The sequence below is a fragment of the Stegastes partitus genome, unplaced genomic scaffold, assembly GCF_000690725.1.
Source record: "Stegastes partitus isolate 25-593 unplaced genomic scaffold, Stegastes_partitus-1.0.2 Scaffold161, whole genome shotgun sequence".
In the NCBI taxonomy this organism is placed as follows: Eukaryota; Metazoa; Chordata; class Actinopteri; family Pomacentridae; genus Stegastes; species Stegastes partitus.
The window spans coordinates 444,970-462,059 of NW_007577892.1; the positions used below are offsets into that span (position 1 = coordinate 444,970).

The 17,090-nt window shown below is 43.9% G+C and overlaps 1 protein-coding gene across 1 annotated transcript in view; it reads right to left on the bottom strand.

The window, feature by feature from the left end:
• The window catches only part of LOC103355648 (flotillin-1-like), a 14,619-nt gene extending 10,164 nt beyond the window's left edge, over window positions 1-4,455 (bottom strand). The window contains 1 exon segment of the mRNA XM_008279516.1: window positions 4,291-4,455. Within this exon segment, the coding sequence (XP_008277738.1) occupies window positions 4,291-4,455 (165 nt within the window).
• Window positions 4,456-17,090: the final 12,635 nt, after the last annotated feature.

Consider the following 17,090-nt stretch of genomic DNA (forward strand, 5'->3'; position numbering starts at 1 on the left):
AACCCACGCTGCACGGGGAGAACATGCAAACTCCATGCAGAAAGATTCCGGTGCCCCCACTGGGACGTGAACCGGCAACCTTCTTGCTGCGAGGCAACAGTGCTACCAACTGCGCCACCTTGCAGCCCCGTGAACAAATGTATTACACAGAAAGAAACTAAAACAATCAGTCCCCTTCAATAAACTGCAGGTAGACTGATAGCTTTACACTTAGTGTCCACAAATACCTCATCCACTTTCATCCACTTACTTAGTCGCAAAAGTTTGGGAACCTGGGGGAAATTCAATATGTTGTTGGTTGCGAAAGAAGTTAATAGAACCCTGATAACCATACATTAAACATAACATTAATTATTCAAATGTTAACACACTGTTAGTTTTTATTTAATTAGAAAATACAATTGAACTTCAAGAGTAATTGGGGTATGTAAAAAGACCCAGAGACCCCAGATCGAGCAGATATCAGAGCTTGCAAAAACCTTTTGTATCCAGCTACGAGTCATCCTGTTCCTGATTTAGGAATTTGTAGCCACACCTCTTGCAGATCTATCTACAGCTACATGCATCTCTCTTGTCTTGGACTTCCATCCCAGCAGACATGCAGTTGTATTTGAAAGGTCGCTTATTTCCAGATCTTGTCTTTACTTCCACAGTTCCCCATAACTGCCATTTCAGACAGTGGATCCTCAATCAGTCCTTTGAAGAGACCTATGGCCCCTGTGTTTGTTTTAAATGGTTGAAGTTCATCAACAGTTACAGTAACTCTAAGACAGAAAGGCATTTTATTGTAATGTTTTTTTTTAAAGTGTAAATATACATACAGTACACTGGGGGTCGTTTTTTCCCCATAAAACTGTGTCATGATGTGGCAGTTGATGTTTAAACAAAGTCAGCAAATTAAACAATTTACTGATATTACAATGTGACCAACCTGACTTCTCAATGGCTGTTGTTACGAACCGTTCAGAGACTGAAGCCTCAGACGACAGAGACACGGCAGACAGACGGATGAATTTAGAAGTTAATTTATTTACAAAGTGCGGTGCAATATTTAGAGTGAAACAGAAACACTCAGAGACTAAACAGTAAACTACAACCAGAACTAACGTAAACTGACAGGAAAACAACCTAAATACACGAGCGCTATCTAGCGATACGGCGGACTGACGGAGAACAAGCTAAACCCAAACCCGGTACTACCGAGCACGGAAAAGCGAACAATAAGCACAATCTAAACTATAAACACAATTTACACTGTATACACTATTTACAAATCTTACGGTTGACTGTCACCTGACGGAGTAGCATAGGGAAAAGGGAAGGGGATCCAGAGTGACGGAAGCAGGAGACGAGGAGCCGTAGGTAGCTGAACACGCAGCAGGCTGAGGTGAAATAATCTCCGCTCTTCGGTTACAGCTGGGGACAGCAGACAGGCAGGTGAAAGTCGGACTGGAGGCACGACTGACGAGGTTCAGACTCAGACAGGGCTGGAACTGACGGGTTCAGCAGACGAACTGGAGAACGGTCCGGCAACGTTGGTGGATTCTGCCGCCGCTTATAAAGGGCAGGTGTTGGCACTCAGTCATTGCCAACACCTGCTGCCACCAAGCGTTGCCGCCCCAGGGCACGCCCTCCTGCAGGGCTCAGGCTGAGTGGAGGAGAGAGAGTGACTGTCCGCGTGACAGATACATGGAAGCACCAAATAGTGTAAGAGTAGGACGCATGATAAATAAATGGAAAGACTTAAAAAGTTACTGGACAAAGAGAAATGATTCCACATAGGTTGCAGGGCTTGGTGAATGCTCTTTTGACAAAAAATGTACGTACACACACATGCACGCAATGTATTAGTGTATTTAAAGATGGGAATATTATACAGAAAGGCAAACTAAATATTTTGTGGTGCCACAAATGATCTGGGAACCATTCCGATAGAGCACCAAATGGTCTACATTCTTATGTTTCTTTTCTAACAAATTGAAAGTGAACTTTTTGTTTACAGTGCAGAAAAAAAAAGATTCTTCAATACTCCAACTGAAAATTGCCTGTGGGACATGACAAGCTCGAGACCTATCACTAGCTGTAGTTCCATCTCAGTGGAATGATGCAAATGATGACAAATTCCTTCGTCCCTCATCATGCGTGTACAGCTAATCGTTCTAACACACAGGGATGGGCCCATCTTGGCACTTGGCTGAGGGGCTGAGCTGCCTGATTGAATCATTCAGTAGTGGCCTGTTATCAGACTGCTGTCAGGCCCCTCAGTGCTCCTCTGGCCTTGCCTCTGTTCTCTTGTATTCAGAAGCAGCACTCACCTCTCTCTGCTGTAGTGTGTGTGACGATGGAAGTACATTATTCCAATTTTTCACAAGATGAGCTTGTCAATTCCATTCATATCCTACACACATCAGTGCAGACGACTGTGCATTTTATTTTTCTGTGGCTAGACGACAGTCTGTATGAAGCATTTCACTTTATGTGCCTTACCCACAAACAACACTATAATATTCCCATATCTCAGAATGGACTTGCAGTGTTTCTGAATTACTGAGTGTATATAACCACATGTCACCACAATCAGAATTTAGTTACACTAACACTAAAGGACTTAATGCTTTATTTAAATTTTTTAGTCAGGTTTGATTTTTTTGTGCTTATGGTTCACATACATGCTTCTAAGTGACATGTATGAACATCCTGGAGTGTAGCTTATTATTGAACCTGACACCACAGGTCAAGCATTAAACAGATCGGAGACCAGGGAAAGTAAGTGCCTACAACAATAGCCAAAGAGGCCACGGAAAACTGCCTACAACTACGACCTTAGATCAGACGAGACGACCCGCTGAATTTAAGCATATTACTAAGCAGAGGAAAAGCATGTCATAGCATGTCGTATTCTTTATTCAATGCAAGCAACAGTGTTGGCATTTTTAGTCTATTAGTTGACACTTAAAATGAAAGGCATTTTAACAAAAACTCTGTTGCTCATTTTAATTGAAGGAAAATAAGTTATGATACAACAGATTCGCATGAAATAATGTACAGGCCCTGTGCAATAATCCATCCATCCATCCATTTTCTATAAACCACTTAAATCGTCACTAGGGTCGCGGGGTGGCTGGAGCCTATCCCAGCTGACTTAGGGCGAAGGCAGGGGACACCCTGGACAGGTTGCCAGTCTATCACAGGGCTACACTTAGAGACAGACAACCAAGCACACTCACATTCACACCTACGGACAATTTAGAATCACCAATTAACCTCAACATGTTTTTGGACTGTGGGAGGAAGCCGGAGAACCCGGAGAGAACCCACGCTGCACGTGAAAGATTCCGTTGCCCCCACTGGGACACGAATCGGCAACCTTCTTGCTGCGAGGCAACAGTGCTACCAACTGCACCACCCTGCAGCCCATTATAAAACATTCTAAAGAAAAAAACAACGACAACAGTTTCACCTTAAAAAAGAAAGTACTTGGTGACAGTGTAAATGAGAAACTCCCTTTTAGCAGGAAGCTCCAACAGAACCAGACTCACGGTGGGCGGCCGTCTGCCTCAAGTGGTTTGGGTGAGAGGAGAGAGAAATAATATTATAATAATATATTATAAAAATAATTGTCGCGAGCCAGCACTGAATTATGACAGGTACAGTTGTACATGCAATCAAATGAGATACTTAAGAAGCAGATAAACCCTAATCTGACAGCTCTGCCTGCTGTGTAACCAGAGATTGGATATGAATCAGATCTGGGGTTACGTATGCAAATGGCCTAGATCTGATATGAAAAACATCTGGTTAGAGATGCCCTAAAAATTCGGTGAATTGCAAAGCTACAAGTCATATGGCATCATATTAACCCTGTAAGAAGCTATGGGCATTTACGTTTTGCTTGTAGATTACATAGCATCCTTGCAATTGACATGTACCCTTACTATAGCAAGAAAAAAAGCACAATCTGGGATACCAATATACAGTCATGGAAAAATTATTAAAACACCCTTGTTTTCTTCAATTTCTTGTTCATTTTAATGCCTGATACCACTAAAGGTACATTTGTTTGGACAAATATAATGACAACAACAGAAATAGCTCATAAGACTTTATTTAAAAGCTGATATCTACCCATATTCCATGGTTTTCTTGATAATAACCAAAATCACCTAAGTTCTTACATCAATAGCTATGGCATTATACTGCCGAAAACAGTGCTTTTAGGCATTCCCTGTTTTCTTTTCTGTCTGTTTTAGTCACTTGATACACACAGGAGTTGGTACTTGATTGCATAACCATTGTTTTTGATGACTGGGTCTTCGCCGTACGATTGTCGGCCTTCACGTACGTCGGGGTGTGGCACAAACTCCAGTTGAGACTGTGATCCGGCTTCTCAAGTTTGGAGCAGATCGGAGCACGTGTGGCGAACGTGTTACGAACCAATTTCTGTTTAGCGGCCATGGCAGAAACGCGCTCTAGCTGAGACTTGGAGCACGCGTGTAAAGTTTTAGGCCGACTGGAGCACACACGCCAGTTACTCGTCTCGTATTATGCCGTTTTAGGCGTTTTGGCCAAATTCCGGGGGTCGCCATGTCTACGTCGTCAGACTTTTGGAGACCATTTTAATTGCTTTTAATCACCACCTCCTGCAGATTGTGCTGGCCAAATTTCAGGTGTGTATGACCATCCCTGTAGGAGGAGATAGATTTTGAAAATGGCCAAAAATGAGGGAAAATTGCCTAAATTCCCACTGTTTTTTCAAAATGGCGGCCTTCCTGTTGGGTTTAGGCCTTGGTGTTCATGACTTTTTTGTGCGTCCTAACCTGCTACACATACCCACCGAATCCTGTAGCTGTAGGAGACACAGCCATCTGACAAGACTCCGCTGAATGCCAGAAACACAATAAAAATGGGCAAAATGGCCATTGATCGAAATTGCACGGGCCGCCATTTCCATCCCGTCACACTTATCCGGAGCGTTTTGATAACTTTTAATCACCACGTCCTGTAGTTTGTGCTAGCCAAATTTCAGGTGTGTATGATATAACCTCTAGGAGTAGATCGATTGTGAAAATGGCCAAAAATGAGCGAAAATGGCCCAGCATGCTCACAGTTTTTCCTACGTGGCAGATTTCATGTCAGGTTAACAGAAAAGTGCTAATGGACTTTTTTGTGCGTCACAACCTGCTACATATGTGCACTGATTTTCGTAGCTCTAAGTCAAACATAGCCGCAATGGGTCTCTGCTGAAATATTGTAGAGGGCACAGTTGAGCCGTGTTGCATTTTGAAGGTTGGACCTGGCTGACTTTTCGTTTGTCCTGACCTGCTCTATATGGCTACCAAATTGCGTAGGTCTAGGTCAAATGTGCTTCCGACAGGACTCCGTTGGAATTTTCAAGGGGGCGCTGTGGAGCCATTTTGGCATTGACATATCCAAGTCCCTTAAAATCTAAAAATTTTTTGGCAGTCCTGGTGTGTGTGGCGATTTTGGTGAGTTTTGTTTAGCCCTCAAAATCGCATTTCTTTTGGCAGAAAAATAATAATTAAACTCGCAAGTGGCATTGGACGTGGCGCACGACAGGGTTGTGGCAGAAATGCACTGCGGGAAAAGTGACAATCACCTAACGGCAACCCTTTTCTCATGAAATAGTATATGCAGTTAAGTGTCACAGTTCTGCAGAATGCTGACATTGTTCCGTTTGTCCATGAGCTGGAGATCTGACTCCATTCAAGCCTGAGGCCTCATTGTGTCTCCTCAGAAGTGCAGGAGCAGGCTGCAGTCAGAGCGTTTAGAGGGCCGCCAACAGCACGCCATTTGATGAAAAGTCACAAATTTTGGTATGAGTCATCATCAACATATAAAAGCTCATGTCATCAGATTTGAGGTCAATACAGTGGACAGGCTAATAATAGCACATGAAAGTGTAAAACATGTTCTTTCTTCTTGCCAACAGGTGGTGCTATGATTTTGAATGGATATTGGGTTTCATCAGGGCAGAACTGTGATCAAGTATGTAAAGTCTGAGGGAGATTGGAGCATGTACAGGGTTGTTAGACATGCTTCCTTTGTGATGGCGAAGGATCAAAACTCAGAGAGCCACCACGGCCACACCCTTCAACGAAATGCAGAACTTTTGAGAAATTTTTACCTTCAAATCGTACTCTACAAGCTACCCAAAATTCCGTGCTCTGTGGTTTACCCCGTAGGAGGAGTGTGCTCAGGGTGGAGAAACGAAAAATCCAAAATGGCCGACTTCCTGTTGGGTTTAGGTGAATGGTGCCACTGACTTTTTTGTTTGTTTGGATATGCTGCATATGTCCATCAAATTTCATGGATATAGGTGAAACATGCTGGCTGCAGTAGATGTTAAAAATGTACATGAAAGTGTAAAACACCTGCTTTCCTATTGTCAGCAGGTGGGCGCAATGATTGTGAATGGACATTGACATAACCTGTGGGTTTCAATAGGGTCCTTGCACTGTTAGTGCTCGGACCCTAATTAACCAATGGAAATCAGACATTGCTTTTGAACCGTGGTTTAGCAGAATTATTTTTTTTTTAAAATCTCATGAAACAGGCCTGGACAAAAATGATGGTACCCGTAACCTAATATTTTCTTGCACAACCTTTTGAGGCAATCACTGCAATCAAACAATTTCTGTAACTGTCAGTGAGACTTCTGCACCTCTCAGCAGGTATTTTGGCCCACTCCTCATGAGCAGACTGCTCCAGTTGTCTCAAGTTTGGAGGATTCCTTCTCCAGACCGCATATATCAGCCACAGATGTTCAATAGGATTTAGATCAGGGCTCATAGAAGGCCACTTCAGAATAGTCCAATGTGTTCCTCTTAGCCATTCTTGGGTGTTTTTAGCTGTGTGTTTTGGTTCATTATCCTGTTGCAAGGCTCATGACCGCGACTGATTGAACATGTCCCCAATGGTCACATTATTTTCAGTCTTTTCTCAGAGTACCATCATTTTTGTCCAGGCCTGTTTCATGAGTTCATTTTTAAAAATAATTCAGTTGAACCACGGTTCAAAAGCAATGTCTGATTTTCATTGCTCAATTTTCATAGAATTTTTTAAAATTTATTATTACTTTTGTCAGATTCAAGTTATTTCTATGACCATTGTGGGTTTTGCTTTCATTAACCAAGGGGTACCAACAATTTTGTCCATGTGTGTATACACTGCTAAAAAAAATAAAGTGAACACTAAAATAACATGTCCTCGATCTCAATGAATGAAATATTGCAGTTGAAAATCTTTATTCATTACATAGTGGAATGCGTTGAGAACGAAATAACATAAAAATGATCACTGTAAATCAAATTTATTATCCCATGGTCTGGATTGGAATCATACTCAAAATAAAAGTGGAAAATCATCTTACAGGCTGATCCAATATCAGTGGAAATTCGTCAAGACAAGTTGAAATGAGGGGCTGCAGGGTGGCGCAGTTGGTAGCACTGTTGCCTCGCAGCAAGAAGGTTGCCGGTTCCGGTGGGGGCACCGGAATCTTTCTGCGTGGAGTTTGCATGTTCTCCCCGTGCAGCGTGGGTTCTCTCCGGGTTCTCCGGCTTCCTCCCACACAGTCCAAAAACATGTTGAGGTTCTAAATTGTCCGTAGGTGGGAATGTGGGTGTGCTTGGTTGTCTGTCTCTATGTGTGGCCCTGCGATAGACTGGCGACCTGTCCAGGGTGTCCCCTGCCTTCGCCCTGAGTTGGCTGGAATGGGCTCCAGCCCCCCCGCGACCCTAGTGAGGATTAAGCGGTGTATAGATAATGGATGGATGGAAGTCGAAATGAGGCTCAGTATTGTGTGTGGCCTCCACGTGCCTGTATGACCTCTCTACAACACCTGGGCATGCTCCTGATGAGCTGATGGATGTTCTCCTAAGGGATTTCCTCCCAGACCTTGATTAAAGCATCAGTCAACTCCTGGACAGTCTGTGGTACAACGTGGCATTGGTGGATGGAACGAGACAGGATGTCCCAGATGTGCTCAGTTCAGGTCTGGGGAATGGGCAGGCCAGTCCATAGTATTGCGGCAAAACGGGACTAATTGAGGGCCACTGTGGGCTAAACTTGGGGTTCGGCTATCTGTCAGACGCGCGTTCCAAGAAACCATTCCAAAGCACTTCTGTCAGTAGCGATAGCGTTTATTCCTTCTATCCAGCAGGTTTAACTCCATATCCAATCAAATTTTCCATAGTTCAGCTGATGTATATAATAATGTACAGTGTTTTTTGTTACCAACTGTATGTGTGTAAAGTGTTCCGTGTGCTTAGCGTTCACAAACAGCTGAGAAGAGGTTCTAGGTGAGGCAGGTAGTTCTCTTGCCTCATGGCAGGGAGGGCTCATGATCCCAGACATGTGACTCCGCGGCTGCAGAGTAAGTGACAGCAAGCGCTAGACTAGGTAAGGTGTACAGTTAGCAAGTCAAGTGCAGCAAAGGAAGATCAGGAGACTTTTACAAAAAAGCAACGGATATTTTGTCCAGAAGGAGCGACGCATGGACTTCATTTAAAGGTAAAGGTAAGACCGCAATAACTTTTCAAAAAAAAAAGAAAGAAACATGCTCGTATGTGTAAAAAATGCAGATATGAAACATGACCCGCAAACTGCTGCCAATCAAATGGCAAATATGCTACTCTGTAGAGTGCATATATTTGTAAATCAGATTCTGACGAAGTCTCACCAGCCATGAACCTCACCGCATGTCACTGTTCTCCACAGCATCTCCAAACTCTGTCACGTCTGTCTCATGTGCTCAGTGTGAACCTGCTCTCATCGGTGAAGACCACAGGGTACCAATGGCCAATCTGCCAATCTTGGTGTTCTCTGGCAAATGCCGATCTCCCTGCACGGTGTTGGGCTGTGAGCACAGGCCCCACTGGTGGACGTCGGGCCCTCATACTACCCTCATGGAGTCTGTTTCTGACAGTTTGAGCTGAAACATGCATATTAGTGGCCTGCTGGAGGTCATTTTGTAGGGCTCTGGCAGTGCTCCTCCTGTTCCTCCTTGTACAAAGGAGGAGGTAGCTGTCCTACTGCTGCATTGTTGCCCTCCTACTGCCCCCTCCACCGTCTCCTAGTGTACTGGCCTGTCTCCTGGTATCTCCTCCATGCTCTGGACACTGTGCTGAGGGACACCACAAACCTTCTTGCCACAGCTCGCATTGATGTGCCATCCTGGATGAACTGCAGATCCTGTGAGATTCAAACAAGGCGCGCTAGTTCATTCATTTATCCAGTAAAATTATGTTTTCCAATCTAACTTAAAATCTTGAAAAGAAAGAAACTCAGTGGCTTCTAAGGTACACTCTAGAGGAAGGTGGCGAAGATTTGGCCAACTTGACGGACTACATAAACAAGTGCTTTGATAGGATCATCATGGGGAAGCCAAAGAGATTCACCTGGAGCCATTTCGCCACCTGGATGTCCAACGAACATTCTTATCTCTATAGATAAGAAATTGAGCAGCCTTGACGGCCGTTTATGCCTGCTGGAGATTCTCCACAAGGAGTTTCAGGCATTACGGAAGTCGCTTGAATTTAGCCAGAAACAGGTGGAGATGCTGGTGGCTGAGAACGGCAGCCTCAGAGAGTCTGTAAAATCCCTGAGAGTCCCTGTAAAATCCCCTCATCCCTGACGGGATGAAAATGAAAGGCATGGAACACGAGGTATAACCTGATATTTGCAGGAATCCCAGAACAAGAAGAGAGAAAAGACAGTCAAGGATTTCATCAGCACTCACCTGAAGCTTCCAAAAGAAATGGTATTAATATTTCTTCTCATCGGGAGAAGCTCGGAGACCGGGAGTGCACAGACAGAGACTGATTGTGGCGAAGTTTGTCAACTTCAAGCAGAAGGAGCAAGTGAAGAACCAGGGCTGGGAATTGAAGGGAACAAACTTAGGTCTGAACGACCAGTATCCTCGAGAGATCCTGGATCGCTGGAGAGTCTTGTTTCCCATCAGGAAGAAATTCCTCGCCGATGGCGCTCGCGCTTTCATCACGATGGATAACTTGTTTATTAACAGACAACTGTACCGCAACCCGGACATTAATATTATTATATTCACGTAGCTGAACTGCAGAAAAATACTTTATTTATCCCAGTCTGGGAAATTACGGTGGTACAGCAGCAAGAGAAAAACACCAATCACGACAGAAAAAGAGCTAAAGTTAAATACTATTTAAAAAATTAAAAATAAAAATAAGTGAATTAAATAAAACAACTGTACAAAATGTACAAAATGTGCAAATTGAAAAAACAGTGCAAAGACAGGTTTTACAGAGCAGAGAGCTGAGAATGCTCTCTGCCAGACAGAGGTGAGGTGTTGTACAGAGTTATTGCTCTGGGCAGGAATGATTTCCTGTAACGGTCCTTGTGACAGCGGAGCTGAATCAGTCTGTTGGAGAAGGAGCTCCGCTGCCTGTCCAGAAGGGGGTGGAGAGGGTGGTCGGGGTTATCCAGAATAGATAACAGCTTGTTCAGAGTCCTCCCCTCCACCACCGCTTCCATGGTGTCCGGTTTGCAGCCGATTACGGAGCCAGCCTTCCTGATCAGTTTGTTCAGTCTATTGGTGTCGCTGGCTCCGATGCTGCCTCCCCAGCAGACTACAGCAGAGAACACTGCACTGGCAACAACAGACTGATAAAAAATGTTCAACATCTTGCTGCACACGCTGAAGGATCTTAGCTGCCTCAGGAAGTAGAGTGCTCATCCCCTTCTTGTATACAGCCTCGGTGTTGATCCTCCAGTTCAGTCTGCTGTCAATGTGGACGCCCAGGTGTCTGTAGTCCTCCACCGCTTTAATGTCCTCTACCAGGATGTTCAGGGGCTGTGTGGCCGTCCTCTTCTTCCTGAAGTCGATCACCATCTCCCTCGTCTTGGCCACATTCAGGAGCAGATAGTTCCTCCCAGACCACTCCACAAAATCACTCACCAGAGCTCTGTACTCCTCATCCCGTCCACCACGTATACACCCAACCACTGCAGAGTCGTCAGAGAACTTCTGCAAGTGGACCAATTCAGAGTTGTATTGAAAGTCTGAGGTGTACAGGGTGAATAGGAATGGAGAGAGCACAGTGCCCTGTGGGGCTCCTATGTCACTAACGACCACATCAGACAGGGCAGCTCCAAGACGGACAAACTGGGGCCTGCCTGTCAGGTAGTCAGTAACCCAGGAGGCCGTGGGTGAGTCTACCATCATCGTCTGCAGCTTCTCCCTCAGCAAAAGTGGCTGGATGGGGTTGAATGCACTGGAGAAATCAAAGAACATGATTCTCACTGTGCAGCCAGCACCATCCAGGTGTGAGTGAGCCCTCTGCAGCAGGTAGATGACGGCATCCTTGACTCCCAGACGAGGCTGGTAAGCAAACTGCAAAGGGTCAAGGGAAGATTTCACCTGCGGACAGAGATGGGCCAAGACCAGCCTCTCCAGCACCTTCATTACATGAGTGTGAGTGGAGGCCAGAGTGTGTGGGGGAGGAGGACACAGTTGAGGGCTCTGTCTGGGCTGCTCACTGGCTGTCTGTCTCTCACATTGAAGCCAGTGATTTCCCTCATTCCAGTCCACACACCTCTTGTGTTGTTCCGCTCGAGTTTGGCCTCCAACTTCCTCCTGTAGGAGTCCTTGGCCCTCCTCAGCTCCACCTTCAGGTCTTGTTGTAGCCTCCTCATTTCCTCAAATTCCTTGTATGTTGTGTACGTACTTGGCCATTAAAGAAGATTCTGATTCTGCTTCTGATTCCGATTAATCTGTTCTTTACTTTTGACAGACTTTTAAAATCCGCATCTGACGAGCCATTAAGCCGTTAAGCCGTTGAGCTACAGCTCCATTATTTCACACTCGTGAACAGCTGTTGGTGTTGAGCCAGGCCAAGCCGCCGTCATGGGAGAGACTGTACATCTCCGATGTGTTCCGCAGGAGGACGAGGGGATGCAGGGCAGGAGTGAAGCATCGGGAGAAGAGGAGACGGTACAAGCCCTCCATCGTCATGGGAAATTTTAGGTGTCTCCCTAACAAGATGGAAGAGCTAACAGCACTGACCTGGCTGTAGTGGGAGTATCTGGAGCCTCATGTTGTTCACGGAGTTGTGGCTGAACGAATTCACTCCGGATTCGCTCGCACTTTCCCCTGGTCAGAGTGGACCGGAGCTTGAGGGAGAAAGGTGGGGGACTCGCCATGTATGTGAATGAGAGATGGTGTAATGCTGGGCACGTTAATGTTAAAGAGCATCGCTGTGCAAAGGATGTTGAACTGCTGGCGGTTTGTTTGCAGCCGTTTTACCTGCCGAGGGAGTTTTAGCACATCCCGGCTATTGCAGTTTACACCCCCCTTCGGCTGATGCTGCTGCAGCCTGTGAGCTAATTCGTAGTTTATGGAGGCCACTGAGGTGCTGCAGGACTGCTTCAAAACCACAGACTGGGATGTACTATGCGGCCCACACGGTGAAGATATTGACACCTTGACTCACTGTATCACAGACTATATACATTTCTGTGTGGAGAACACTGTGCCCGCCAGGAAAGTACGGTGTTACTCTAATAATAAAGCCTAGGTGACCCCAGAACTGAAGGCCCTACTGAAGGAGAAGAGGAGGGTTTTTGGATCTGGGGACAAAAAGGAGCTGAGGAGGGTGTAGAAGGAGCTGAGGAGAAAAATCAGGGAAGAAAAACCATCTCTGGTCCAGTGACGTGCGGTGAGGTTCATGGCTGGTGAGCAGTGTTGGGCAAGTTACTTTTAAAAAGTAATTAGTTATAGTTACTAGTTACTTCTCCCAAAAAGTAACTGAGTTAGTAACTGAATTACTCCACTATAAAAGTAACTAGCTACCAGGGAAAGTAACTGTTGCGTTCAGCCACACCTGAGGGGTGTACTACGAAACAAGTTTGACATAGCCAGGCTTTCTTTGTGTAAGCCAAATCGACAAAACCGAAAGCCCCAGCCAGAGATTAAGGGTATTATGAAGGTGGTTATCAACTTTCTTTGTCAACTCAGACTTTCTGCTTCAGACTCTGTGCGCGTTCACATAATAAGGGGCGTTTAACGCGTCACGTGATTCTTCTTCTGCACAAAATGAAACGATTGTGTGCAGCTGCTTCAGTCAACACGTTGTTATAATGGAGAACACATGAGGAATTTTTTTTTACTGCAAATGGTGCAAGACAGGAATGCTATTAAAAAATTGTGTTAAAATGTGTTAATATATATTATTTTACCGATGCAGCTGCTTATTTCCAACTGACAGCTACACATTAAAGTTAAACTTTAAACTTCATACATTTAAACATGATCTTGTATTGAAGTGCATTTAGGTCTGACACTGTCCCATAATGCAGGATATCACTTACATTTTTGGCCCAATCAGAGTGAAATTAATGTCATTGATTGAATTAAACATAGCATATTTATGTGACTTCTGCATCGCCAACATTCATTCAGTAATATTAGTAGCACACAACTCAGCATGTTAGCAGATGAAACACATTCCCTCAGCTGAGAATCTGTATCGCTCACAAATAATAGTCAGGGAACCATCTGGTTAAAGGGAGACGCTCTTTTCAAATCTGAAATGTTGAACATAACCTGCTCCTGACCAGGTTTGCTCCACAGCATACGTTACCATGGAGATCTAGCCAAGTACAAAGAGAGCCACCTTCATGATACTGAAAACTCTGGCTTTAAGCTCAACATACCTTGCTAACCCACAAATCTCGCTTCGTAGTACAGCCCTCTGGCCGGCTATCATCATCAACAGTGTCAACAATGGTGTTTTTGGCCACTGGTTTTGTCGAAGCTTGTGCCGTTGAGAGATGCTTCATTAGATTATGGTTGCTTACAACGGACGTGGACAAACACTTTGCTCCGGGACATCATGTACACTTCACATGTATATTCTTGCCTTTTACCTCAAGGAGAATGAAGTAGTGTCTGTACTTTCACTGTGAAAACACCAACTTTCCCTCCAGACTCGCCATTGCTGCAGCTTACTTTTGCTCGTTTGGGTGTGTGAGGCTGCTGTGTGCACGTGTGGTTTGTGTGTAAACTGAACAATGCCTCTGATTGGCTTATCATGAATGCTTACTCTACCTTAGCCAATCATCATCACTTATGCAGTTGTCTCGCCCCTCCCTCCTCCCTCATCACAGAAAACAGTGAACAGCTTTGCAGCTCCTGTGGCTGAGAGCCAAGTCGGACATCAAGAATTTCAATGAGGTGCTTTAATTTATAACGCACCCCATTTAATTGTCGGTAATGGTAACGGTGTTGTAGCGATGGAAATAGTAATTAGTTAGATTACTCGTTACAGAAAAAAATAACGACGTTAGTAACGCCATTTATTTTAACGCCGTTATTCCCATCACTGCTGGTGAGGCACTGACTTCATCAGAATCAGATTAACAAATATATGCACTCTACAGAGTAGCTCATTTGCCATTTGAGTGGCAGCAGTTTACAGGTTATGTTTCATATCTGCAATCTTTATGCATACAAACTGTAGCCCACAAAAGGCACATTTCATTTTTTTTAAAAAAGTGATTGCGGTCTTACCTTTACTTGTAAATGAAGTCCATGCGCCACTCCTTCTGGACAAAGATATCTGTTACTTTTTTGTGAAAGTCTCCTTATACACCTTCACTGCACTTTACTTGCTAATTGTAGATTGTACCTAGCTTGCTGTCACTTACTCTGCAGCCGTGGAGTCACAAGAAGAATGTCTGAGATCACAAGCGGCCCCTGCCATGAGGCAAGAGAATGGCCTGCCTCACTCAGAACCTCTTCTCAGCCATTCATGATCGCTCTGCACATGAAACACATTACACACATACAGTTGGTAACAAAAAAACACTACATTATTATGTACATCAGCTGAACTATAAAAAATCAATTCATATATTAAATGTGTTTGAACCAATTTATTGGCGACATACAGACAGCAGTACGCTGTCACTGCATGGCAGCCAGCTTTTATAGCTACTTTATATGCATGTATGCACACATATATACCTGCCCCACACTCCTACACATAACTATATGACGGTTTGATCTGCGTTAAATTCAATGGGCAGCGCATTCCATATGTTAGCTCCGTTTATTGGAAAAGTTATCTGGCCAAATGAGATATTACAGTACAATACTCTCTTCATTCTACTATCTTAAGCGCTATGAGATGATATATGTTGTGAATTGCACCATATAAATGCAATTAAATTGAATTGAACGGAATTAAATTGAACTGAATTGGGGCTGCGTGGAGTTTGCATGTTCTCCCCCATGGTCTCCCCCTGGTTCTCTCCTGGTTCTCTGGCTTCCTCCCACAAGGTCCAAAAACATGTTGAGGTTAACTGATGATTCTAAATTGTCCGTAGGTGTGAATGTGCTTGGCTGTCTGTCTCTTAGTGTAGCCATGTGATAGACTGGCGACCTGTCCAGGGTGTCCGCTGCTCTTGCCCTGTCATCGTGTGATAGTATTAAATATGAATATTTTTGTAGTACTGATGTGGTTAACACATTATGCAAAACTAGTTTTTGTCAAGCATGCGCATATTTAAGCCTAACTACAATTTAAATGCCATAACTGGAAACTTTCCTAAACTTTAACCATATTGTATGTGAAAGTATTGTAGAGCTTGATTTAAAAAACATGTTTTAACATATTCTCTTGTTTTGTGTTGGCAGTGTTAGTAGACTTGATGGTTTAAAAAAAAAATGAAAAGAAAGAACTTACCCAAAAAGATCTTTCTTCTTTCACAAAAGAATGAAGACTAAGTGATGAGCCTGTGTATGATTTCAAACGTTTTTCAAAGTAGTATTAATCAATAGAGGGCAGTAGTGTGTCACTAAGTGCTGCATTGTCCAACTTAATCCAGGATGAATAACACAGAAGAATGCGTCATCATTTGAAGTGGTGGAGAAGAACAGCAGCTCTCTCATTAAATTACAGTTATTTAATAAGGGTTAATAGCAACCGAAAAATGTATTGTACTATAAAAGAGATTTCTGCCATTTCCAACAGTAATTGTGATTATAAGGTCTCATCTTTTAAGATAAACTGAAAGTGGATTTCTACATCCAAAAAAAGAAGAAAAAAACTCGTTTTTCTGTTAGTTGGGGAATGCTGTGCCCAGATGCTGCCTCTACCCTATCAACTGGCTCTTGTCCTTCCAATTAATTCTTACCCATGACCAGTGTCATCTTCTGCGACATGGCAGGACAGCGCCGACCGTGATGGATGTGACATTAACGGGAAATGAAGCCAGGGAGATGCGACGCCCCAGTCCAATAGTGGCATTTGTCACTGCCCTGGTCATGCAGATTGGGCCACTGACTAAGATTAATGATGACGGTGTCCCTGTCTTTGTCTCCATGTGTGGTTTCCTCAAGCGCAGCACAGTCTCCAAACACAACCTGCCTTATATTAACCCCACACAAATCGGAGATATAACATGAACCCTGACATATAAATATTGTCTGCAATCGCAGGATAAATGATAAAGGGCTGATGCTGGTTTTAATGATTTTATTGATAAATATGTGATTTTATTATGAAAATTGTAGCTAAATAATACTCAACACAGAATGGAGAAAAAAAAAAGGGGGGGGGGGGGNGGGGGGGGGCTTGAATAAAGGTAATAAAAATATGAAGCAGTATAAAGCAATATGAAGAAATATGAAGTATTTGGACTGGTGTATAGTATACTCAGACAATTAGATCCTGGTCTGTGATAGGAAAATAGAATAAACCTAAACACCTTGTACCACTGCACAGAAAATGGCTGGACCTGACAGGTAGCCAGGGCAGGCTCAGACGGATTGGAGGTTGTGCCAGTTGTATAAGACTTCAGGGATGAAGTATATTCCTCCACTCATCCATCATTTGATGGTACCTCCACTTATATGTGCACCACACACACACACACACACACACACACACACACACACACACATATAGATGTAATCCTGTCTTTAATCTGCAATCTAATAATTTCTACAAATTTTCTGACCTGGTCTGTTCCAGCATCTGTCTGTATTCTGTGTGTGCACGGATGTATAATTTAAACATTATTAAATCTTGACT